The sequence below is a fragment of the Aulonocara stuartgranti genome (genome assembly GCF_965226115.1).
Source record: "Aulonocara stuartgranti genome assembly, chromosome: 5".
Classification (NCBI taxonomy): domain Eukaryota; kingdom Metazoa; phylum Chordata; class Actinopteri; order Cichliformes; family Cichlidae; genus Aulonocara; species Aulonocara stuartgranti.
In genome coordinates, this window is record NC_138943.1 from 12,220,257 (window position 1) to 12,246,263 (window position 26,007).

Below are 26,007 nucleotides of genomic sequence, written 5' to 3' on the forward strand. Positions count from 1 at the left end.
AAGGCGTTCAATCAAATAAACACGCCATATTCATTTATCAGCCCTCACAACAGGGTTCAAAATTTGCATTTAGCATAGACCTCCTTCAAAATTGCCAGTCTTTCCGATTGAGATATAATCTCAAGAAAACCTTCATCAAGCCAACGTTTTCTGCATGTCAGAATGACAAGCATGTGTTTGTGCAAAGTTTCACGCATCATTATTTTCCCCCACCTTCTACCTCCTGCTTGTACATACCGTGACACATCAGCAGTAAATGTGATCGCACAGATACTACTGGGTATTTCTCCCAAAAGTATTAACATAATATTTGTTACATTCTGTCCCTTAACTTCTCCATGTCTTTCTTAAACACAAATTGGATTCAATAAATGTTACACTCCTGTCTGCGTTCCCAATAGAGGGTTCCATTTTAATGGGACACCGGTCAATACCCCCCCCATTACGCTCACAGACAAGACAAAAATCATTGACACTTAGCACTCATATGCACAAACAAAGACAAACACCCAGAAAGGGACAAAGAATTTAATGATTTGTGTAGCTTTGGTTTTAAAACCTACACACACACATATACACAGGTGTACATTGACAACTGCACTGCTGCAAGAGAGTCATTAACACAAAAACACAGTGGGTGCATGGCGAGATGCTCGCTCGATGTGCTTTCAGCGTCGTGGCATTTAGAAAGGGCCGTCTTGGCACATAGCCAAACAAATCACCCTCTTGTCTCGTCAATGTGAAGATGGACAAAGCGAAAACTGAATAACTCATTAACAGAAAAATGAAAACAACCCAGTAACTTTAACTTTGATGATACTTTTCAGTCTTTTTTTCTTCCAAACTATAGTCAGAGATTAAAAGATACGCATTACCGCTCTACCACAACAATTTGTCTGGTTTTGGTTTGTGTGTAAGTATCAAATGTCATCTTCAGGAAGGAAAGTCCAATCACATTAGCATTTTTTTGGTAGTTATCATTAAAATTGACTTCAATAATCAAAAGTTGCGATTTAAGAAGCGTTTTGCAGCCTTCATTACACTGACCAGCTGAGGAGTTCAGATAAGTTCTGTTATTTTTTCTGCTGTGTTTTGAGTCCTGCAAAGGGCCCTTTCCCTGACACTGTCCTGTCATGTGACAAGACATTATTAATTAACATGTGAGATAGACTTTGAGCTTGTATTAAAACATATTTAAGATCACAGTCTTAATTAAATTCCAATGTAAAGTAAATATTTTAGTGTTCACCTCCTTTCCCATTCCCAACTCTGAACCTTTTATTAAAATAATATGAGTTTTTTTTTTTTCCATTTTCTTTAATAAAAAGGAAAAAATCTAAAACTTCACATCCAGATCTTTGCCTGTGACCTCTCTTTTTCCTGACATGACCTCACTGGTTCAATTTAAACTCATCACCTTTTCAGTTCTCGGTTTAAACCATTCTCCATATCAAATTTTCTACCTGCCTTTTACTGCGCTTACTTAAGTGGTTTGGTGTATTAACTATTTGCTTTCAAGTTCAAGTCTGTGCAGTCCTGTGACTACAATGATCTGAGCAAATAAGGACTCCATTCTGGCCTTATGCGTAATACCTGCTTTGTACACTCATTAGTGTTTGTTTGGGACTGAAATGGTCACTGCACGCAATGGTCTACAAAACTCTCACATAGCGTGTGCTGTATTGGTACTTGCCAATAATGTAAATCAGGTCAGACTAAAATGTGTTTGAAATAATGACAACAGATTACAGCTCAATCGCAGTGGCAGCCCCGGAGGCTGAAAAATGAAGTGCCAGTAAATGCAGTTCCTCTAATGACCACTTGTTCTGCCTTCAAAAGCAAATGACTTCCCCACAGGCCACTGGATTTTTGTCATTCTTCTTGGAATTGTTACCTGTAAGCTTTAACGTTTGGATAGGGGCTGCCTTGATTGACAGATGTGCTAAAACCGGCTGCTGAAGACTTCATTTCTGCAAATTTGAGTCATTGAATTGGATCTCTCTACCATTGCTTAAATTTTGGAGCACTACTTTTAGTGAAATGATATTACAAATGGCGTTGTTGTGTAGCAAAGGTCATCCAGCAGATTTTGCTTCAGTTCGCTGAGTGAAATTGTGTTCTTTTATTAGTCTGTTAGCAGTAAATGTGTGTTTGTGGCATTTCAGTTTAGGAGAACGTCTTGCTACTGAACAAATGCGAGAATTAGCAAATATCTTAACACCCCATCCTCTGGGCTAATCACGGTCACTTCTGGATCCACTCGCCAAAATACTAAAAAAGAATCTTCAGAATGCCGAGTCCAAAACACGTGAGTGATGTCACTAGAGCTGTTCATATAATGATATATATATCATTTCATTTTACGCTATCGTTTGTTTCGTGGTGTCGCAAGATAAACTGTTTACGGCAATATTTTTTCATCGTTTTGATGGTCACTGTAGTGGCTATATTAATTTCTTAAAGTTCTCTCTTTCTCTTATATTTTATATAACCACACTACAGACAGACAAGCGACTGTTTTCATGCATTGTTGTTAGCAACAACAAACCATCGCGTGTCCGCTTGTTTATTTTCCACATAAACCTTTCACAATAAAGCTCAAGGTCCTGTTGAGACTTTTCAAAATAAACGGAATCACGTGAAAGAGCAGATTATTTACGAATGAGAAGCAAAAAAGAGCCGCCAGGTGCTAAAAAAAAAACAACCTTAGACTCAAACGTTAGAACAGGCTTTTCCTGGCAGCACGCCGTGTAATAAATACTCACAAAGAAAACGGCGGCCGTTACAACTTATGTCTAAAAATGTATAGTTTCATGCATCGGTTAAAACACTCGACTCCAGGTACACGACGCCCAGCTAGAAACACTTCACGCAAGTTGAGCTGCCCGAGATTCACAGAATTTACAGAAAATGTTAAATTTTTGTGATTTATATCGTTATCAGGACGATACATGTCTTATATCGGGATATGAGATTTTGGTCATATCGCACAGCCCTAGATGTCACAGTTTATATGATACAGGTGGTGATCAGGGATCAAGATCTGCAATACCAGATGTGGCTAGCATGGCATGGGACTGTTTGTAATGTAGTTCACTGTATATCCTGACATGTGATTGAATATTTTTCTCGGTATCTACCCCCAGCCACACACACCTTACAGGTTTCCAGGGCTGTCACAAGCTGTCCTGACTATATATTGGATAACTTGGAAAGAGGTTTGGCTTTTACTCCAGCAGTCTAGACATCTTCCTGAGAAAGGTCATTCAGATACTCCTATCATTAGCTGTGTGTATTTTTGTCATTGTAAAATAGCACATGATAAACTTTTTAAATTATATCCCCCCTCACTTTACACTCAAACGTCCCACCTCTCTAGTCCTCCTTTAAAACACAGCTCTAAAAGCCTGTAGGGGATCTTTCTTTAGTGATCAAGGGAAAGAATTTTTTAAAATAATAATAAAAAGAAGATCCATCTTCAAAGGGAAGTTACAACACACGACCCACTGGAGGTATCACCACAGTATCTCAAACTCTCCTGAGGAGTTGAAGTAAAAGACATTTTCTTTTATAATTTAATCTGATATAATTGGCTGAGTGACATTATTGTAACGAGTAGCTGTATTCATGCTTTTATTATAGGCCCCCGAGGATTTCCCAGCCTTTCCTCCTCTTTTTCCAGCCAAAATCAAATTAAAAAAAAAAAATGATGGGAGGAGCTGTTGAACGTATTCATCTTACATTCAACAGCTACCCCCATCTCTCTGCTTCCATCTTTCTCTCTCCTTCCAGGTCACAGCCTATATCTCTCTGCTTGTCACTCTGTCATTCTCAGCCAATTACTTGCTGGCTTCAGGTGCTTAACCTCAGGCCTCACTATCAACTGGCTCATTATGTCGCTGCTTTAAATCTCTTTCTCGTCCCCTCTAGCTCATTCTGTCTTTTCCTCTGTATCACTTTCTTTGTTTTGGGTCTTTCCTTTTTCAGTCCCTTTATTTTTTGACTTCGCATTTCTCTCATTTAACTCGACTTATTTCATTTTGTTTATTTAGTGTCTTCCTATTAAATTTTCAGTTTTTTTCTTGCTCTTTCCATCTGTTCACAGTCTCTTTTTTTGGTCTCTTTCTCAGTCTCAGCACCCCTCCTTCTTATTCCTCTCTTTCTCCCTCCGCTCTCTGGCCCCCTCATTCTGCAAATTGCTACAACTCAATTGTCCCTTTCCTGGCTGTAGGCAGCAATGGTATTAATAAAGCGGGATTCGAAATAGATTTTCTTTCTGCTCCATTTTGAATTACATTACTGCGTAGTGTTGGCTCCGAGCATTCTTCTTCTTGTGGCTTTTGATATCATAATAATATACATTCATCCTGTATCTGTCCTGCTGAAGGATTACAATGCTTACAGTGAAAGATGCCGCAGTAGTGCTCATTCCACGGCTACCGTATCATATGATGCTTTTTGACTTCAAGAACATTTTGTTCTCATTTGTTCTCATCTTAAACCTCTTTATATTTGCTAAGAAAATGGGAGTGATTTATTGGAACATCTGTAAACATAAATGGAAATACAATATATAAGGCAAAAGCAGGTTTTGTCCAATTTGAGCACCTTTATTTTTCAACACAGCCTGAACTCTAGACATCCTTTATTGCAACTTGTTCTTCAGGAATAGTTCACCAGGCATCTTAAAACCCTTCTTTGAATGCTGGCTGCCTTTTGTTCCATTCTCTTTTAAGATGATTCCACACTGCTTCAATAATGTTGATGTCTGGACTCTGGGGAGACCAGTCCATGACTGGTTCCCCTTGCGTGTTCTTTTACTGTATTGGCTGTGTGTTCTGACAGTTCATGATTAGGATTCATTCATTCTATAAGACTTGGCGCCACTGATTTAAATGACTTTCGGGACACTTCTTCTTTTGTCCTCCACTTTTCCAGTTTCAGATTTTTTTAAGGACACACATCACACCAAGACCTCGAGTAAGTCTTGATCCGTAGCAGCAATATGTGTAGAAATGAGTGGTGGCTCAAGACTTTTTGAACAGTTGAGGTCACATTTGTTGTACATTTAAAGGTTAAAGACTTTAAAGACTTGAAAAAAGTCTTTCTTTTGCTCAGCGGAGAATGGGATAAAATGGGGGATTGCACTGGTTCCTTGGTAGAAGTGTGCAACAATCCTGTATCAGTCATTTATGATTGTCTGCTAATTTTTCAGAAGTAGTAGGAAGCACAGAAAAGAGGACTTGGCAGCAACGAGGAGAACACAAACAGTTATTGATTTTCAGCATAAAACTGAAATGATGTTATCTTAAACTTAACTTTAACCTCTTATGTAACCATTTGCACCCGAATCCATCTTTAAAATTAATTGCGCTATTGAGTTATTTTTGACTTGTAATAGTTGCAGATGACTTTTGAGACATGAAAAGTTTCTTTATATCTTTTAAAAAGAAAATCTTTGTGAATTCGCTGTGCTGCAAGTTTAATTCAGACATTATGAGTTATGGTTTAAATTTCAGTAGTTGGTTTCATGCAGGGAGGCGTAATTAAAATCCACTAAAAGGCATCTGCTACTAGTGAATTTAATCCAATTTATCAAAGACAAAGAGCTACAGGGTGTCATGTTGTCTGCTGCTGCTATTGTGTGTGCTCGGGTTGAGTTGGATCTGTCTTTATATATGTTTGAGTTTCCCCAGCATCTAAATTGTACATTAATTGTACCTGTGTAGAGTAATTTCCTTCACTGATTAGAGGGTCTGCTTAAGACAGTGCATGTGTCAGATGTCAGATGTTTTTTGAGCACCAGACTGAGTTTAAGATCATCAGATTACAGAAATTTTGGCAGGTCCATGTAAAAGAGCAGTTTATGGCTTAAGACATAATGGTTAAACTTAGAATTTAAGGGTTCAAAGGTATGTGGGATTAAATGCCCTCACAAAGATGGTCATACAAATGTGTGTGTGTGTGTGTGTGTGTGTGTGTGTGTGTGTGTGTGTGTGTGTGTGTGTGTGTGTGTGTGTGTGTGTGTTGAGGCAATGAGCCAGTTTAATGTCATTCCTAAAGCTGGCATGATTAAGCGGTCGATAATTTTATGATGTGCTATTGAGGTACTTCACTGCTGAAATATTGCATACTTCATTTTTGCTTTTTATTAATGAGGTGAATCAAAGTATGTCCTTAAGTGCTTGGGTAAAGATGTTTCTGTGTGTGTGTGTGTGTGTGTGTGTGTGTGTGTGTGTGTGTGTGTGTGTGTGTGTGTGCATTATTTTCATACACATGATTACACAGTACATACCGACACACACACGCGCATGTTAGATTTGAGGAGGGTGAAAGCCTCCATGTTTTCTTCTGATCTTGTTTGTTTGCCTTAAGGGGTCATAGTAAAGCTTGGCTCTCTCACTGTGTGTGTGTGTGTGTGTGTGTGTGTGTGTGTGTGTGTGTGTGTGTGTGTGTACGTAGAGGTTAGGTTCTTATTTCTTTGGTGTGAGGATGCAGATTAAAGGTGCAGCCTCTGCAACATATCACTGGTCACAAATAATGCTGAAGCTATAAGAGCCTCAGGGGTGCTCCACTGTGTGCGTGTGCATGTGTGTGAGTGTGTGCATGCACATGTGAGTTTGTAGTGGTTTGAGGTGTTTAGAATCAGCTGTATTAATTGATTTTCTAGCCTTTGGCTAGTGTGCTCAACATGATATGTCATTTTGCTTCACCCACACTTTGACTGCACATAGAACACATGCATGTGAAGCATGGCACAGAAAAGTGTCCCTTCCATGCTTTTCTCAGTGGGAAGCTCTCTATGATTTTACTTTCACACTGACTCTTCTTTCACTCTCATTTGTCATTTTTTAACCTTTTAGGTGTGAATATAGAAGAGGATCAAAAACACAAAATGAAGTAAAAATTCAAACCGCATCGAAGGCATAAGAGGCCATAGAGAGAGTCAGAGACATACAGGTCCTTTCTAACAGCACATATACAAATACCAGCAGAAATCTTTAGGTCGTTCCAGCAAAGCCAATTAGTAAAAGCTTTTCTTTATGAAATATACAAAATTAATTGCAGTACCCATTTCAACTACAGTATAGCATCTTCTAGCATGACACAGTTGCTGTTTACTGGCTGTTTGTACTTTTAAGGAAATGTGTGTAGCCCATATGTGATGAAAATAAAAGATGTGTATGGTTTTCTTAGTCTGCACTGCCCCATCTTCATTTCTTCGGATGCCTGATTTTTGACTTTGGGGAACAAATTAATGTAGGAAGACTGATTAGAAGAAAGTACAGTAGAGCTGCAACAAGAACATGTTCCTTTAGAAGCTCAGAATTATACACTTTTTTGTAGTGAGCTGTGCTAAACTTCAAGCAGTCCTCCTCAACTCACTATCCAGAGACTTTGTACTGGAGGAATGTATACTTGCCAGTTTTTTCAATGCCAATATTGATATGTTAAATTACAATTGTTACACCTTATCACATAAAAGTTACTATAATCATAGAAGTTGGCATGGACAAGAACGTAAGTGTCTAACTAAATGTATTTAATAGAGGTACACAAACTTCAGATATAGAAGGAACTATATTTATTTGAATCAGGCATATGATTATACCTGAATGGTATGCCAAGTTTAAGTTTAAGATCAGCTGAAGTACCTGTTTAGCATTTCACTAGTCCTCACCCTACCTATAACTTGACTAAAGTTTGTTCTGCACCGTGATCTTTCCCTAACCTTTGTCATAGGGGATGCATAGTTTTGCATTTTTCATTACACATATTTCCCTTGGACCATGAAGACAGCAGATTTCTGAATAAGAATTTTTATAACCAAGTGCAAAAGTGGTCGAACAAACAGGGAAGTGACTATAAAAAATATACAGAACGAAAAGCAGAAGTGGCAAATGGAAGAAAATCTTGGAGAAAAGATGAAAAAAGTTATTATTGATCGATTATAGATTCTATGCAGAAAAAAATAACTGGTCGAGGTACAACTAGGAGTAAACAGTTAATTAAAGGAAAATCCTCAAAAGGTGGAAAAGGAATGATACAAAAACAAAAGGAAAAGGAGAACAAGAGAGGAGGACAGGAAGCATGGGGGGCAGTAAGATTGATTTCCATTCCTTCTCTTCTTTTTCTCTCCTCTTCTCCCTGGAACGGCTCCCTAAAGTCTTTGGATTAATGGCTCTATTTCTGCTGCTCATTCATCAGATTCAGAAAGGCACTCCAAAACACAATGCCTCACTAGGCTCTTGCCTGAACTAGATATCTACCTGCCAAAACATCCAATGGGCCCTTAAGTACTTTCAAAGACAGGCAAAACAACTTTATCTCTACCTCCAGTTAAGTCAGCTGGGCATTAGCATTATCCATTGGCTTGCGTGCTTGTTAGTCCTTCTTGTGTAGATGATCACAGACAGTTCAGGCTGGGGTTGTAGAAAAGTCAAAGAAAAGTAAAAGTGCTAAACAGCTTGAGTTTGGTGATCCTGCATTTAACCTCTGGCATTATTGTAGGCTAGAACTGTCATGGGGACAAGCTTCTATTTGCATTTCACATATTCCAAGTTTCCACACTATCCAGTTTCCAGCACAGCTAAAAGAAATGAATTACAGCTGAATTGTCTCATTTTTGGACAGTCAACAACACCTTGAAATATAGTTTACTCAATATCAGCATCAGAGGACTTTTTGATAGTTGTTGTATTCAATGTATTTAAACTCTTCATTATGCAAGTCATATAGTAGATGTGTTATGATATGGGAGTCAAATTTTCTTTATAAAGTAGATGTATTTTTTTGTAGTGCTAAGCTAAAAGAAAAATGCTAAAGGTAGCTTCTGTAGTCCTTTTAATATTAAGAACTACTTCTCTGGTCCACCATAGGGAAAGAGGCTCCATGTCTGGCTGCAACATGGCCCACTGTTTGGCCTTGTCACATTGTGTGCCAGCTGTGCCATCTACAATGCCCTTCCACAGTGTGTGATGGCTAACATGCCAACCCTTGACCAGCCCTGATTAATGAGGGTGGAAACATTGCCCAGTACAGGGTTTGTCTCCCTGTGGAGTGATACAATTGTTCTTCTTGCGTGTAACTGACCTCTATTTTTATCCCATATGTCAATTTGTGCTTTATTTTCCTCTTTCAGCGGTTACTGTACACATCTTTTTTTTTTGTCTTTATTTTTTTGTTTATACTTTGGATTCTTAGTGATTCTTTTCATCCTGCATCACTATCATCCTTTGACACAGAGGTGATTTCAGAAACATCGACAAGAGATGCAAAGCCGATGTTAAAGAGAAGAATATATAAGTAGTGTGATTGTAAAGAAAGAGTGGAGAAGAGGGCAGAAGGAGAGAATAAATCAGATGGATGATGTGGCAAATCTGGCATTTGTCATGACCAAGGGCAGCCTGGGAGACACCATCATCAACTTAACGATGTAAACAAAGTAATAATTCAAATAAGCTCTCCTACTTGTTTCCTCCCAGTCTTCCCTGCATTCCTTCTCCACAACTTTACAGCACACGTCTTTACTTTGGTTTATAAAGAGAAGAAATAGAGCTGGATGATAATCTAAAGTAAAATTTGAGCATAATCACTGTATACAGCAGTAAAGAAAAACAAAATATATAATAAATATATAATACAATGTAAGATTTCATAAAGCAGTGAAGTGGTCACTGGTGGAATCTTTGATCTAATTTTCTGTTTCCATTCTATTACAATCTAATTCTCTCTCTTTTATAAATAGAAGTTAAGAATCTGTTTATCCGGGTCCAACTAGGAATGAGACGGATAATCTGAAAGATTAGTTCAGATCATACCAAACTGAAAGACTGCTGGATTAAGTGGTCAGGGCTGGTAGTTGGTGAGGGGGGATTTGTGGAGCTGTTTTTGGTTTGTTTTTTTAGCTGTTTCTGTGCTGTATTCTTGGTGCATTTAGAAACAATAGGCGTTGCAGTAAGGGAAGCTTTGATGTATTGCTTTTCTTGGGGAAACCTGATTACTTAATTCTCTCTGAATGAGTGAGTGATTATGCCTTTGAAATTGAGGAATTACATTGTGCGTTTCCTGTAGGTACGCTACTTGATCTGCTTAAGCACGCATATTTAAAGGTTAGTTCAAATGTGTTCTCTATAGAAAAGTTTAAATCTAAAACAGCATCTTTCTTTGTTTTGTCTCCAACTGGAGGCTACTTTTCAGAAAAGATTTTACTACCTAATCATGTCGAGGAAATTTTGTCTGTTGTTACTGTTTACATTGTTGCAGTCGTATATGGTTATATGGCATAGAGAACAATTCAGCAGTGGAAATGAATATTTAAATTACACTGCATGAGAAGAAAATTTTGAAAAAAATAAAAGTAAAGTAATGGGCACCTGTGATTTATAAACGGCACCCACAGCAGCATTTCAGTAACTAAAAACAGTGATGTCTTTGACAGAGCACCAGTTTGATATTGTGTACTTGATATTGAATGAAAAGTAGAAAGAGAGGAGAAAATTACAGACTGTTTTAGGCATTCTCGGTCTGAATGGATCATAAGACTGTTGTTTGAAAACAGCAAGTCATACAATTAAGTCCTTTGTTTCTTTCCATCATCTGAAACCACGCGTGTAATTCAGTAAGTTCTGGTTTCCCGGCACCCACATCTCCACTGATCTCACCTGAACCCCCAACAACACCAACGCCCTGGTAAAGCAGGCCCAACAGCGGCTGCACTTCCTCTGTGTCCTGGGGAAGAATATCCTGGACCTCTGATCGGGCCTCCGGTCAATCAGGTCCAACACCTCCAGGATCATAAACAGGTTCTTCCCCTGGGGCATTCACACTGTTAACAAACACTATCAACCCACACCCCTGCCCACCCCACCCCACCTATCTGAGCCATTGTCTGAGTTACCCCAATCACTCAGGCCACTCAGTCTTTCCCACTCAAGTCTTTGCACTGCTTCCAAGCAGTTTTCAGCTATTCTATAATGTGTGCCTTTCCCTTATTTTTGTATATATTTCTCCTGTTTTCCATTTATTCCTGCCGTCTACTATTTGTATTTTATTCTGACACAGTTGGTGAGGAGCACCTACAATTTAATTGTACATCTACAATGACAATAAAGGGCTATTATATTCTATGGCGCAAAAAACTGCTTGTTTGGGGCAATCTCATTAAAATGTGAGGGACAAGAAGACATTTAATTATCTAATATTGGCTAGCTGCGTGGAAACAGGGCAGTATTACCTTTGTTGGAAAAATATCTTAAGCATGAATCAGATCAAAACTTAATTTCAGGGCAAGTAAACATACCTTCATTTTAAAAGGCAGATCATTCGACCAGTGATGTGGTCACTGCACTGTGGAGCAGACTTAGGAAAAGTGTGTTTGCAGTCCTGTATGCTTCTAGCAGATGTCAGCAACCTGAGTGGCTGTTTGAATGAACAACTATCCAGGATTTTGATCAACCTGTTCCGCAAACAAAAGCTAATTATGTAGTATATTTGTCACTTAAATGTGTTCTATTTTAAATTTAGGCTTATTTGACCATAGAATGAGAAACTTCACGTAATGATAGAGATGAAGCCCAAGGATTAATTATACTTTTTGCATCTGCGACTCTGCCAGGTCCAAGTAAATATATGTAAATTCGTCATCACAGTCAGTATGGACATTTGTGTGTCTGACAATTTTTTGTGACTGTGAAAACTTGTTTGTGGAGACTTTACATTATAAACCATGCACGCACCCCAGGTGATGGACATCAAAGAAGTAGAACAGGAAGGACTACTCGGCCATCACGCCTCCAGCTGTCCATGTCTGTAACAGACTATAATAAAAGCTTTAATCTTCCCACAGGGGTTGAGCGATTTACTCCATAGCTCATGATCATATTGGCGCCCTGTGGCATTGATGATAATGCACAATATCTGGCCGAAACACAAAAAAACAAAAACAAATATAGCACACAATAGCATGTGGGTGAGAGAGCAACACAGGTGGACAGATCAGCTGAACAATTAAAATACTTTTAAGTCATTACATTTACACAGCTCTGCACATAGCTTGGCTACTTCTGTTTTTATCTGTGTTCAAACTGGCTCACCTGTGTCTATTCTGCTCCCCACCATGCCCTCTCCATACATACAGAGTTCTTCACAGATCAGTTTGGGGGGAAAAAGGATGGAGATGGGATAAACATGTGTGTTTCTAAGTGGACAGTCATTGTGCTTTAGTTTAAAAATCATTCTCAGACAGCTTGTGACATGAAGCCATGAGGAGGCAGATTCAACTTATCATCAACCTCATAATAAAGATAATATTGATTTAATGCAGTGGAAAATAGGGAAATAAGGTGAGCATCACTGTTCACTTTTGATCTGACTTTGTCATCACACTACATTTCAAAACACATTTGAAGAAAATTCACATGAAATTTTGCCAAATGTCCTGCTGCTGACAAATAGACAAGTGATTATCACCTGTTGGGTAAAAAGCAAGTTATCTTTAAGTGGGCGGCCCTTGTATCCCAAATGCTGCACGTTGACCTGCAAATTTTTTTTTCTTCAATAAAATACAAATACAGCACGAGTAGCCCATCAGCCCATCTGCATTAGTCTCAGTCAGATGTAGCAAAGTCCCATTTTCTGCAGACAGTATGTGGGCTGTGTGAAAGCATATTGCCTGCTGTGCTGACCTGAAGATTGGGCTATAAGTTGGTTATATTACTTCCCCCTGCTGCTTTCTTGGCTGCCAAATGTCAGTCTGCCACAGTTTTATCCAGGAATAGTAGATTACTTCATAGGCTTTGGTCTTTTAAGTAGAAACAGAGACTCTTTAAACCATAAAGCATCCCAGGGAGCCTAAAGTCTCACCCAAAGTCACAAAAACAACAGTAATAAAACGTCATCAACAAGAAGTCCTGTAACATATGTTTCATGTCTAAGATGGTCTCTAAGATGGCTTATCCATGCTGCTGTGGTCTAATCTTGTCCCATTATACTAAGAAGCTTGTTTGAACAATCTTCTAATGCGCTCAGATGCATTCATGCAGTCGTTTGGTATCAGACCAAAGGTTATTACCTTAGCCTTCACTTTGATAGGCTTTTCTAAATTAAACAAGTAAGCAGAGTTTTAATAAGATGTTTTGTGGAAAAACCTGAAAAGTCAAAAAAAAATATTTTTTTCTTCTTTTTTAAGTCTGACTCAATTACACTTAAGTATCCATTCTAATTTTCAAAAAGTAAAATGTTTTGACCTTACATCTTTAAAGTCTGAGGGTAAAATCCTTGGTTATAATAGTTAAGGATATTCAAATACCAAAAATTCATTAGCTGTGTTTCTTTCTTCTGACAAGTATCTGAAATAATCAATTTGATTATTCATTATTTCTCCAATATGTGTATTTTTAGAGATAACCTCACCTAGAATAATGGTTTTCATTTTGATTGGAGAAATATGCTTAATAGCTTCACTAATTATACAGTGACCTGTTTTGGATGCCATCGTTAGCTGATAGAAACTAATTAGGCAGAAAGAAAGATTCGTTTGAACAAGCTTGTTAGTGTGCAGTCAGTTGTGAAAGACAAACCTGGGGATGAGAGCCCAACATATGGCTAGAACAAAACTGTGAGGGGATATGTTGTTGTGTGTAGCTGTTTTGCTGCATGGGTGTAGGTGGGCCAATTTGAGCTTGTTGCTTGTTGTTCGTGTAAGCTTGTGATTTTACACGTGTTTGTTTGAATATTTCTTTCACATTTTACAGGTTTGCCACGTTGTGCTTATGGAAGGTCTACAAGTAATTAATGCAAAAGTAATCAATTAAATGCCCTTTATAGTGACACTCTGGATGTGTGTGTGAGTGAGAGAGAGCGAGAGACTGAGTATCACATATGGCAAAGGAAGTAATGCAACTCCTAATGTCTGCAGATTAAGACTTGTGTCATTATACCCTGAATCTGAACTTTGTAATGTCGTAGCACTGCCTAGTGGTGAGGCAGAATGTCTGTTATTTAACAGATGAGAGGTGAGGACCTGTGAACCTTTTAAAAGCCTTTTATGGCCTGTCATAATTTCCTTGCCATTATTGTCAGTGAATAAATTGACTAACTGAATCTGGTAAATGCCAGAGCTTGCAAGCTTGATTTAAAAAAAAATACTTGGTTGAAATCAGCAGCATTGAGTTGACCTGCAAACTGTAGTTTAGAAGCCAACAAAATCTTCCAGGGAGTGTATTTTACCCCCTTTTTAAGTCAAATAGATGGAACTGTAGTACTATGGAATTAGTACCCATACACTCTTTCCTTGCTTGAGGCTGCTGTTCCTCCAGCTCACTCTAAGAACAAGCTATTGTTTCTGTCCATCTCTCTTTCATTCAGATCCAGTTCACGGTCCTCAAAATGTCAATGTGGTGGATGTCAGAGCCCGCCAGCTGACAGTACAATGGGAGACTTTTGGGTATGCTGTGACACGCTGCCACAGCTACAATCTGACGGTAAGCACAACCATTATTTATTCTCCACCTTTAGGGTATTATGTGGAATTAATAAGGACCGGGAGCAGAGTTTATGGAAAAAAAATCAACTGCCAGTTAACTTTATTATTTTTCATATCTTTCTGTTTTTTATGATAGTTTGATGATAGATGGGAAATGTGGGAACGAGAGCAGGGGAATGCATGTTGTAACTGGCCGAAAGCTGACCTGAGGACTTGTCACAGTTTTTGTCCATGCTTTGGATAGAACATTCTTTCAAGAGATATGACCTTATCTAATGTTTTGATGATTGCGGTGGAAAGTGGTGTCAAACACAGGACGTCCCAGAGGCGATTCGCACATTACTCACGGAATCACTCAGTAGCTCCTTTTCCCCTATGGATAGCCGTCCTGATAGAGACCACATAGAAATAAATGTTTTACCATTGAAACATTGACATTGATTTACATTGACCCTTCCCCTAGTAGACTCAAACTGTGAGTCTCCAGATCCTCTTATTGTATGCTACAAAGATCAGACCCCTGAGTCTAAGGAGCTTGGGAAGAAAAGCGTCTGGACTTCTTGAAGTTGCTTGAAGATGTTTCACCTCTCATCCGAGAAGCTTCCTCAGTTCTAGGGTCAAATGGTGGAGAGTCCCAGATTTAAGCCCTGTGAAGGTACCTCCTAATGGAGCCCCTAATGATCCTCTACCTAATCACATGAGCCAAGGTGTGAAAACGGGTGTAGGTCACAATCAGCCAAGGTTTCGGGTGAGCTTAACATTTGCTAATGTGAACACGATGACTACGATGACCTGGATGACCTGGATGACTGAGAACCTTCACAGACATCAGACTCCTGACTTTTTTTTACTATATTGTTATCATTTTATTAATATTTCCCAAGCATATTACATGAGGGCAGCTCTGGATTTGTCACTATTATTGTTAACCAAAAAGCAAAATCTCCCATGTTTCTTCTTGTGCTTTCCAGGTGCAGTACCAGTACGTGTTCAACCAGCAGGAGTTTGTAGCTGAAGAATTAATCCAAACATCATCACATTACACTTTGAGGGGACTGAGGCCATTTGTGACCGTTAGGCTGCGGCTTGTCCTGGCCAACCCTGAGGGCAGCAAGGAGAGTGAAGAGATAGTCAAACAGACGGAGGAGGATGGTGAGTGAAAGCCCCGATTGGAAAAATGTATAAGCATGTTTATTAGCATACTTTATAATGTAATATTGAGCCAACATATTACCAGACAGCAGGGCTGGACGGGGACAAGAAATGGGCACTGGCATTTAACCAGGTTGGTACAGTTGTTGTTGGGTTATTTCTTAGTTGCACTGCAGCATGTGACATTAATTAAAAGCAGCATGAATAAAAGTTAGAAATTAGCAACGGCTCATGGTCATAGCCATTCATTTTACCTGAATGGTGCTAGCAGCAGCAACCTCCTGTGTCTGTGAGGCCTGCTTACTACTTGTTGTTGGTACTACTGTTCATGGTGCAATTTGACACATTTTGCTGCATTCATTGTAGTTTCTTTTTATTGTTTTCTCTCAGCTTTCCAGCTCCACCTTCTCGCCCCTTCTTCCTGACAAAATGTTTTCTACATGGTGCATGAGTGCACAGCAAATGTAGGGGAGTGGCCTGTCGCATTAAGAGATGGGACAATCCAGTGTCAGTAATGAAAATGAACGAATGGGCTGCTGTCAGTTCTTGTACAGCCAGTACGAAGCCTATTGGTCCAAAAGTGCGTTAGCCTGCCGGGAAAGTGTTCGGTGTGCTAGATTACCAGTCCAGGCCTGAAGTCAGCTATTCCTGGGACAAATCCTCTGACTTTGTCCTGGGAGAAATAAGCATGATTTTATTTCAAGGAAAATTTGAACCTTAAGTTAGATAAATGGTTGACAATAGGTCTGTTAATAGGACAGCCTATTAACAGGAAGAGACCAGGTGCATTCTGTAAAGACAAATAAAACATGATCCCAGATTGTTTGTTTCCCGGGTTATAAATCGCAAATGTAAAACAGTTGTTTCAAACAAAAGTTATTAATGTGGTTGCTTATAATAAGACTCACAAACGTCACACAGAATTTTTATATCAGCAATAATCAGAAAGTAAAGTAATCCATGAGACTGCATTAAGGAAACAGAACAACAATTACAAATAAAGTAAAAATACACTCACACAGGTTTGATCTTTGCCATGTTCAAATTACACAATAAACATGGATGTCTTAGCAGTAGACTTTTGAACAGGATTTTTTTTATAGTACATACTTTGGAGCCTAAAAGCATGCATTATTTGGTAGGAGTTATTTCTAAACAACCACATTTTAAACTTGTTCCTTCCTTTTCTTTCTAGAGGGCTCCATGTTCTACTAATTCAGAACATAGTGTATACCCTCGCCACAGCTAGTAATAATTCATTGATGCTTCACATTTCTCTCAACAACATGCCTGCGATAAAGTGGAATAGCATTAGAGCAGTGCCTGATAAGCAGGATAAAAACATTGTTCTAATGATCCCAAATCTCTTATCTCTTTCCCGCCCTCCTCAGGGCTCACTGTTCTTCTCCTGATCTCATAACTAATATTCTCTGAATTTAGCTTCTGGGGAACATCACATCTCAGTCTGAAATTCCTACCTTTGCTAGACGAGCACACGGATAATATAAGTTGCCTGAACCCTTAAAATAAAAAAAACTAACATGACTGGGGAGTACCAATGGCTTCGAGGGGGTAGGGGAAAAAGGCTTAATTGTTTTGTTCTTAATTGTTTTTTATTTAACCATCGTTAATCTCCTGGTTGTAATTCAGTAATTAGGGAACAGAACAGCAATTGTTCACATGGAGGCTAATTACTGTTTGTATGGTAATAGCTTTATAGAGCTGGGGCTCCTGTGAGTGAAGCTTTTGCTCTCTCACATGCACATGCATAAACATATATGGTTTTCCATTTTTTTATTGTGCTCATACTATAAAATGGAAATAAACTTGAGCCTGTGTTTGGGGATTTGCAATTAAGACATGAAATTACTTTTCGCTTACTCACAAGGACCATGCTCTCCTAGTTTGTGAAAGTAATCTCAGGATAAGAGCAATTTTAATAATGCCCTCTTTAATTGTTTTACCTTTCAGATTATAGCATATTAACATGCACATACACACAGTCTATCAAATCATATTAAGTCATGAATGTTTTAGCTTTAGCTCACTGTGAGGAGACCACCACTATTAGGCTGACACACCTATTAGTGTAGAAAAAGAAAAACAGTTTCTTACTGTCGTGCTGCTAAGAAGATAAAGGTTTTTCATGTTTACTCTCTTTGATTATATTTGGCTTGAATACTGATTTTCTCATAAACTGGCTGGACTACCATTTATAAGCACTTTGCAAAATGTGCCTTTCTAACCTAAAGTTGTCTACAAATTATAATAACAATTACAGAAGAAGCAACAACAAGACTGCTGAGGCAACTTGTGAAACTTTCTTTAAAAATAGCTAATATGACATTGCTACCTTTCAAAGAGAGTTACGATCCAGTATTGTATATGCTATTTGATAAGCATTGCTTATCAAAGCCATTGCTCCTTGATAAAAGGATCGGCAGAAAGAGGTTCTGTACAATGACCGGAGTAATGAAGTAATACTAATGTTTTCCATCATCTCACTTAACAAGAATGATGCCTATAACTACAGCCACTGTACACAAGATGTAAATCACTTCTTAAAATTCTCTATATAGATAAAACTATTAAAAGCTACATAAGACTAAAGCAGATAAAAATTAGGACCTTGCCTTTCACTGTCAAACAGAGGCAGGTTCCCACTACATCACATCATGCCAGGGCAGTAACTTAATCACTACTATGTTTGTGTTCCTCAAGCTCGGTTCCTAAAGTGCCTGTTGTTTTTGACCACCTCACATCGGGACTTCTAATCCATATTCAGTCCTGTTGGCTGTGGCCTCTATCAATCTGGTGTTTAGGGAGCGTTCACGTGTTTCCATGATCAGAGTTTCTGTGTCATTTTGCTTTTGCTTTTCTAGTTCCTGGTTAGTTTTCTTAATGTCCGTTACTTTCTTAGGTACTTGTAACTGTCCTGCATGTCCACTAACCTGCCCTCCGGAAACCTAATGACCTACAGATGAAGGACTCAACTGGCTGAGTTGTAGCTTGTCTTGTAGTCAATTCAGGTGGTCCTCAGATTGACTCCCTGGTCTTAAGAGAGGTATATTACTGTATCAACTAGTAGCTGGTACTTTGACCCTCTGGTGCTGTTTCCAGTTTCTTTCTTAGCTGTGCTTGCCTACTGGTTACTGTGATGCCCAGGAGAAAAAAAAACATGTTGTAAAGAGGGAAGAATTCTGTTGACCCTTGCCTTTCTGGTATATCTCTTTGGCCTGGTGGCCAGAGACGTGATCCTTTGTTTGGCACTCTCTATAGCATCACTTATGGAAATCTTGTTGTTCTTGTTAAGTGGATCTGTGAGTCTGCATGGGTCCCCCTTGGGTCCCAGTGACATAATGCTGTCATAATGCTCTTCGGCTCCTCTCTTAATGTTCTAATGTCTTTGCAGGATTCCTTGATTTCAGTGTCCAGATGTCTTCTATATGGGGAGCTGTTTGTGCACACATTCTTGATCTTTATACCCCGGTGTTTCTTGGATTACTGTGACAGTGGTAGTTATTACTCATTGATTTCTGTAATATTAGTAGAAGGGCTTGTGAGTAGAGCTCTGTTAATATCTCTAAGCATCTCTTATGGACTTTGTTTGTAAGTGTATTCGTGGGTGTGTGGCTGTCTTTAGTATAGCCATAATTTTCATCCTCAACTCAGTAATGCATAGGAGTCAAAGGCGATCATAGAAGGCATTTGGGCATCATATTATGGCGGCTCTGACATCCACCACATTTACAGTTTGAGGACTGTGAACTGGATCTGAATGAAAGAGAGATGGACAGAAACAATATGTTGTTTTTAGAGTGAGGAAGAGTGTATGGGTACTAATTCTATAGTACTACAGTTATAATGATAATAATAATGGATTGCATTTATATAGCGCTTTTCGGGACCCCTCAAAGCACTTTACAATACCGCTATTCATTCACTCTCACATTCATACACTGGTGAAGGCAAGCTACAGTTGTAGCCACAGCTGCCCTGGGGCAGACTGACAGAGGCGAGGCTGCCATATCGCGCCATCGGCCCCTCTGGCCAACACCAGTAGGCAGTAGGTGAAGTGTCTTGCCCAAGGACACAACGACCGAGACTGTCTGAGCTGGGGCTCGAACCGGCAACCTTCCGATTACAAGAGGAACACCCAACTCTTGAGCCAGGATCACCCCTGACAGTTCCATCTATTCGGGTGTTGTGCCAATGACTACATGACAAACGGGTAATAAATATGGTAACCTTAAATCCCTTTGTTTATATGTGCACAAATATCCAAACCACTGTTAAAGAGAAAGATCTCCTCACACAGACTATAATGACAGCAATTGAGATGACATCATCCTGTTACCATCACAGTACGGTTCTTGTTTAAGATCAGAGTAGAAGGAAAAAAAGATAGCAGCTCTGTTTTTTGTTTGTTTTCTTCAGAGCTTCACTTTTCAGGAAGGCAGTTTATCAGAGCACGTTTAAAGTTGTAGAAGTGCATTTACATTAATGTGCTTTTAATCATTCTTATACTTTTATTTGATGTAAAAGTCAAATTTTCTAATCCTACAGGACAAAATCTTTACATGACAATAGAACGAGTATTTTGGCATAATCGTATTTACCATTATTGACAACTTTAGATCAGGTTAAAAAATTAACGAGACGCTACTGTGTATATAAAATGTTAACGGAATCATTTAACATTTAATATTCCATAGATTAGATGCATGCAGTGGAGGAAATATTGATTTGATTCCCTGCTAAGTTTGTTTACCTCCAAAGGATTGAACTGATTTTAATTTTATGCTGGTTTGTTCTTAAAAGAAATGTATTAATTCAGTTCAGATTATCATGCATGAAATAAATCTCTGCATTTCATCCCTGGCTCTCATTTGTTTTGGGCTTTTTATTACATAACAGACCTGATTGTTTATATGGCAATAATGACTTTTAGTCATTGTTAGTGTCTGGGTTTGTAGCTGCTATTTTGAAGTAAGAGCAAATAAAAAATAAAAAAATTTTCGGTCATTATTCTGCTTCTTTCCTCTAAAATGAAACTACCATAAAAACAGAGTTAAATAAAGAGTTAATTTCTTTGTAAGTGAGAAAACTTCAGGATGGAATCAAATAATTATTTTTCCCACTGTATACATAGGAATAGGAATTTTCACATGGATAAAACATTGGCTTTAATGAAGGGGATTATTTGTGGTCTGATTGCCAAAAAGAAGTTTTTCAAATGATTCAAATCTTGCCCTTGTACTTTCTGAGGGGTTTCTAATTATAACTGCAAATGTGTATCTGTCCTAAATCCTTGTATCACAATGAAAACTGAATCCTGCACTACTGCTAGTAAACCTTGCTTGTTTGCCATTTGTCAAGATGAGTTTATTTGTTCCCCTGGAAGCTAAGCATCTGTGTTGAACAACATGTAAAAAAACACACTACATAACACTAAATAATTCCCCCCCCCTCCCTGCAAGAAAAAAAATGTAGTTGTTTATGTTAAAAACAAAAAGAAAGCACTGTTATGGAAAAAATAGCTCAAAGTGAATAGTGACTACAAGAGTATTTACTTCACTCTTACATAGTTATAGTTGAGATAATCACAAAATCACAGGCTGCTACAAGATGAAACACTGACAAAGATTAAAAGTCAAAATTTTCATATAAACAATCAGGTCTGTTGCATAATAAAGGGCGCAAGACAAATGAAAGCCAGGGATAAAATGCAGAGATTTATTTCATGCCAATAAAGATAATTTGAGCCAAACTTAGAAAGCAAGAGAGGGTTAAGAGACAAAAAATGTGAATACAAAAGAAAGATTGAGAGAGATGGCAAGACAGGGGCACACACAGAAGAGAGAGCTGCTGGCGTAATAAAGCAGGCCATTCATCTTGCAGCATGATGGGACTTAATCAAGTTATGATTAATGTGTTACAGCTGCCATTATCTTTTCAATGAAGTCTGTATTCTTCTGTCCAAGCCCCCGAGGTACACAGGAACACACAAACACATGCAAACCACAGCAGATACGGGGGTTTGTCATGTGAGTCATGCACACACTGGAAAGCAGCATACACAGATGTCATGGTACACACTGTGAGTAACAGAAGGCTCCTCACGTGCATTCACACACACAGTTGTGTTTTCATATCTTTGTGGGGACATCTAATTGACATAACGCTTTCCATAGTCGCTTACCCCTAACAAAAACCATCAAAAATGAATGCCTGACCCTGACCCAAACCTAACTGTAACTTTGACACTAAAACTACATTTTGAGTTTCCAAAAATTCCTTCAAACCTGTGGGGATGGGGATTTTGTCTTCATAAAGGCTGTTGGTCCCCACAAGTATAGTGAACTTTCAATTGTGGTCCCCACACAGATATGCAAACCTGGTATACACACGTGCACATACACAGACAGCAGAGACAACACACAGAAGTACCACACAAACATCCAACGATTTTCAGGTAGACACTGTGCATCATAAAAGATGAGAGTGCACACACAGACACAGAAGTGAGTGATAAGGTGTTGAATAAAAATGGCAGCAATTAATTGCATTTCTTTGTTAGGGTAATTTGATATGCTCCACAGGCTGGGCCCTTAATCAACACCTCAGAATTACTAATCAAAATATTCCTGTCAGACTTGTCTGATAGTTTACTAGTCTGTGTGCTTTCTGTTGTGCATCTCAGTAGCTGTGAGTCAGAATACTTTGTGAATGAATTTTAGTGAAAAAATTGTTTCCAATAATCTTTGTTATTTTTCCATGTGCCATTGTTGTGCTCTGATCTTTGGGGGTTTTTAAGGTATAAAACATTAACTCTGAGGTTTGGAGTCATGAGCCATAATTTTTAATGTAACCGATAAATGGTCATACTTTTGTTACATTATCCTCTAACCTGTTATTTTCTCATATAAGAAATAATAACACAAATATCTGTATTTAATAACCTATAGGTGTGAGCAGCTGTGTTGCAATAAATTTCATTTATTGCAACACAGCCACCCTTTCATTTAAGTATATTTTTAGGAAATGTTTTGTAGGAAATGTAGGAAATTCTTTTAATCTTCTAACAGCCAAAAAGGGGCCAAAACAACAAAATAACTTTAATATTTTTAAATATTGGGCATTGAAATGTGGATAAGTGTGGAGTTTTTAAATATAACCCTTTCAACCTCAGAAGGACTGGTCTTTGTTGTGTTTGTCATGTCACTGTTTTATGGCTTTAAAAATAGCAGAAAAGGTTGGAAACTTCCCATACTGTGGGTTTTCCTTAAACTGTTGGATGTTATAGAGAGAGATGGATAATGGCAGCCAATTCTCAAGTGTAAAAGAACTAGCTGTGGCACATCCATCTTTGTTAGATTCAATTTGTGGCTGTAAATGGTGGAACTTTGCAGAATTTTTTTTCCAAAATGCTTTTTGTCAGTTGAGGGGCATCAGACTGAGGCAACTGTAAAAGAGTCCTGCAGTTGTCAGACTCATTTCTGCCTTACCGCACAGGCATTTACCCAACACTGCTATTCACAATGACTTACAGTGAGTCCAAAACCAACACAAGCTTAACTTTTATGTAAGCCAACATTATGTTCATCCAAGATCAATCAGAATTAAGGTCAACATACAATAAATGATCAGAATCAGATTCAGAATACTTTAATAATCCCTAAGAAAACATTGTAGTGTCAGTTGCTCCAAGACCATAAGAACAGTAACAGACTGGACTAAAATAAATAATACAATATATTACAAAGTTACAAAATTTAAGAAATGACTCTAATATATACAAAAAGCTCAATTATAAATATCCAGAATATTACAAATATATATGACATTTTTCTCTAAACTGTAAAACTCTACTCATATATGTACGTAAATAGTAAGTAGCCATGAAGTAAAAATGAAAGGTGGAAAGAAAAATCTGAAGTTAAAGGCCTTATCCTGTCCTTGACCTAAACAAAAGCAGGACTTGGCAGCAAAGCTTACTGATTTATGTTTTGGGAACTAGCTTCCTAAAATGAGACTAGAGAAAGAGATTAAAGATGTCCAAACCAAGAGTAACAAGTATGCACACAGACACAAATGCACACATAGAAGCACACATGAATTCTTGCACATTGCAGTTGGTTGTCCCTTCTGGCACACTGTCTCTTTCTTCTTATCATTTAGAGCAATTCACACCCCTCAGTGTATGTACGTGCAACTGTGTGTAAGTATTGTGTTCAAGGGTCTAGTGCATGTGTCTGTGTGTAACTGCGTGTTTCTGCTTTTATGTGAATTGGTGAGTTCGACTGTTTGACAGCTTCACTCCCAGATGAGATGTCTGACACCTCTTCTCTGTCTGTGTACCTCCATGAAGACATGTGAAAGCCTGCCTCATCCTGAAAACCCCACTGATACACTCACACTCTTGTTACTAGGTAGATTTTAATGAGTCAACTGTCAACACAAGTAGTCCTGTCTGCGCTTTCCTGTACAGACAGGATCCTCATTGCTCAGTATCTTTTGACCCCACAGTTTATAATTTGATTAACAACCTTTTACACCGATAACCATTCACTTCACTCCAACTCATTGGATTTGAAATGCAGTGTACTCAAGCTGTTCGGAAACACAGTTTTTATTTTTCAAAAAAAAACTGCAGTCCATAATAAAATATTTGTGATCAGTGATCAGATTTAGTCCATCAGTTATTCAAATATTCCATTGGCAGAATTTCTTAATTCACAACACAATCATTAAACAGTTTTGATTAATTAAAAACTAAAGCATTGAGGACATTGCTTTATAATAGACTAACAGATAGTAAACTAATTCACCTTGAGATTAATAAATCCAGAAGAAATCACATCTTCTGAGCAAGTGTCAATACAGTCAACTGATCTTAGTTGAACTTAAGGGTTGAAAGTAAAGATGTGTTCATCACAATCAAAGAACAGGATGGATACCAAATGTCTGGAAGAAGAGATCATTTACTGTAAAATATCCTTAAATGATAAATACACAAAATGCGCGTCTTGCTGAACTTTGAATCAAATCATTAACACAGATAAAAGTTTCTCCCTTACTAGAGACAGTTGGTCCATTGACATTGAATTGGTAATTGACTTTGTAAGCTAATAAAATTTTATGTTTGAGGCTTTTCATTCCAGTGAGTTTGATTTGGATGTAGCGTTCCCAGCAGTGAGCCAGAAAATCTGCCCATAGCCCAAGAAAATCTCAGTGGCTGCTGTCTTTTTTTTAATCTCAGCAGTTGTTCCATTATTCACTGACTACAGGGTGCTTCAAGATGTATCTCTACATGACATTATTACAGCTTGTCTGTCTCCCATTCATCTTAGGATGACACTGGGTTCATTTTACAAATTACCGCTGAGCTGCACAATAATATGGCAATACCTAAAAGTCGTAGGTTGTCGTTAAACTTTCAATATGCGTAGTTGATGTTGAACTGCTAATTAAGACACATTTCTCAGGAAATCACATTACGTATGACGTTATGTCCTCATTTTCATGTGATAAAATATCAATATCCGCTGGACGAGACTATATCTATGTTAAAAGAATAATTCTTTTAAAATAAGAATTCTTTTAACATAGACTGGTATTGCTGCATGTCAGCAAAATATTTCATTCTTTCACACTATAAGAAATATTGTGAAATATCCTATCATACCTAATAGTTGCAAATGTCCTCCATTTATCAAGTTTTCCAGATCAAACAGTGTTTCTCACACTGCCTCAAAGGGAGAAAAAAGCCTATAATTAAATTTCAGGTAATTGAATATTTTTACCTTCTGAGACATTTGAAACTTTTGGACTCAAGAAATTTAATTAAATCATGAGAAGCTGAACTGTAATTTAGTGTAATTTAATATACCTCTCTTTACTTCTGATTCTGATTCCATAGTTCTTTTTACTCCCTCCCTTTAATATTTAGAGTCACTGAACCCGAGATGTGCTATTTAGTCATTACATTGCACATCGGCCTTTTTGCTTATGTCTATCTCAATTTGTGTTTTTCAACTGGTACTCTGTATTCGAGTGCTAACTGCTCTTTTGGGGATTATTAGAAATGGACTCAATGATTGTGTGGATTCATTTTCTGGAAAGTTGACTTTCTTTACAACCTAAGACATTTTAGTGAGATTGACAATTAGATGGTAATGTCAGAAAACAATGAACATTTTTATTTTATTGTAATATTGTAATATAATTACTATAAATACATTTCATACTTCTAAAATAGTTTATAATCTCTGCTGTAATACCTATACTTTATTAATACTTTTGTCACATACATATGTTTGTGAACCAGTTATTTGAATATAATTTTATGTACATTCTTCAGATATGAG

At 38.0% G+C, this 26,007-nt stretch overlaps 1 protein-coding gene across 8 annotated transcripts in view; it reads left to right on the forward strand.

Annotated features, from left to right (window-relative positions):
• The window catches only part of ptprt (protein tyrosine phosphatase receptor type T), a 310,486-nt gene that overhangs the window by 128,102 nt on the left and 156,377 nt on the right, over positions 1-26,007 (forward strand). For all 8 annotated transcript variants that reach the window (XM_082534416.1, XM_082534409.1, XM_082534410.1 and 5 more), the window contains exons 9-10: positions 14,368-14,483; positions 15,457-15,637. In XM_082534416.1, coding sequence (XP_082390542.1) covers positions 14,368-14,483; positions 15,457-15,637 — 297 coding nt within the window. The remainder of the gene's footprint in view (positions 1-14,367; positions 14,484-15,456; positions 15,638-26,007) is intronic.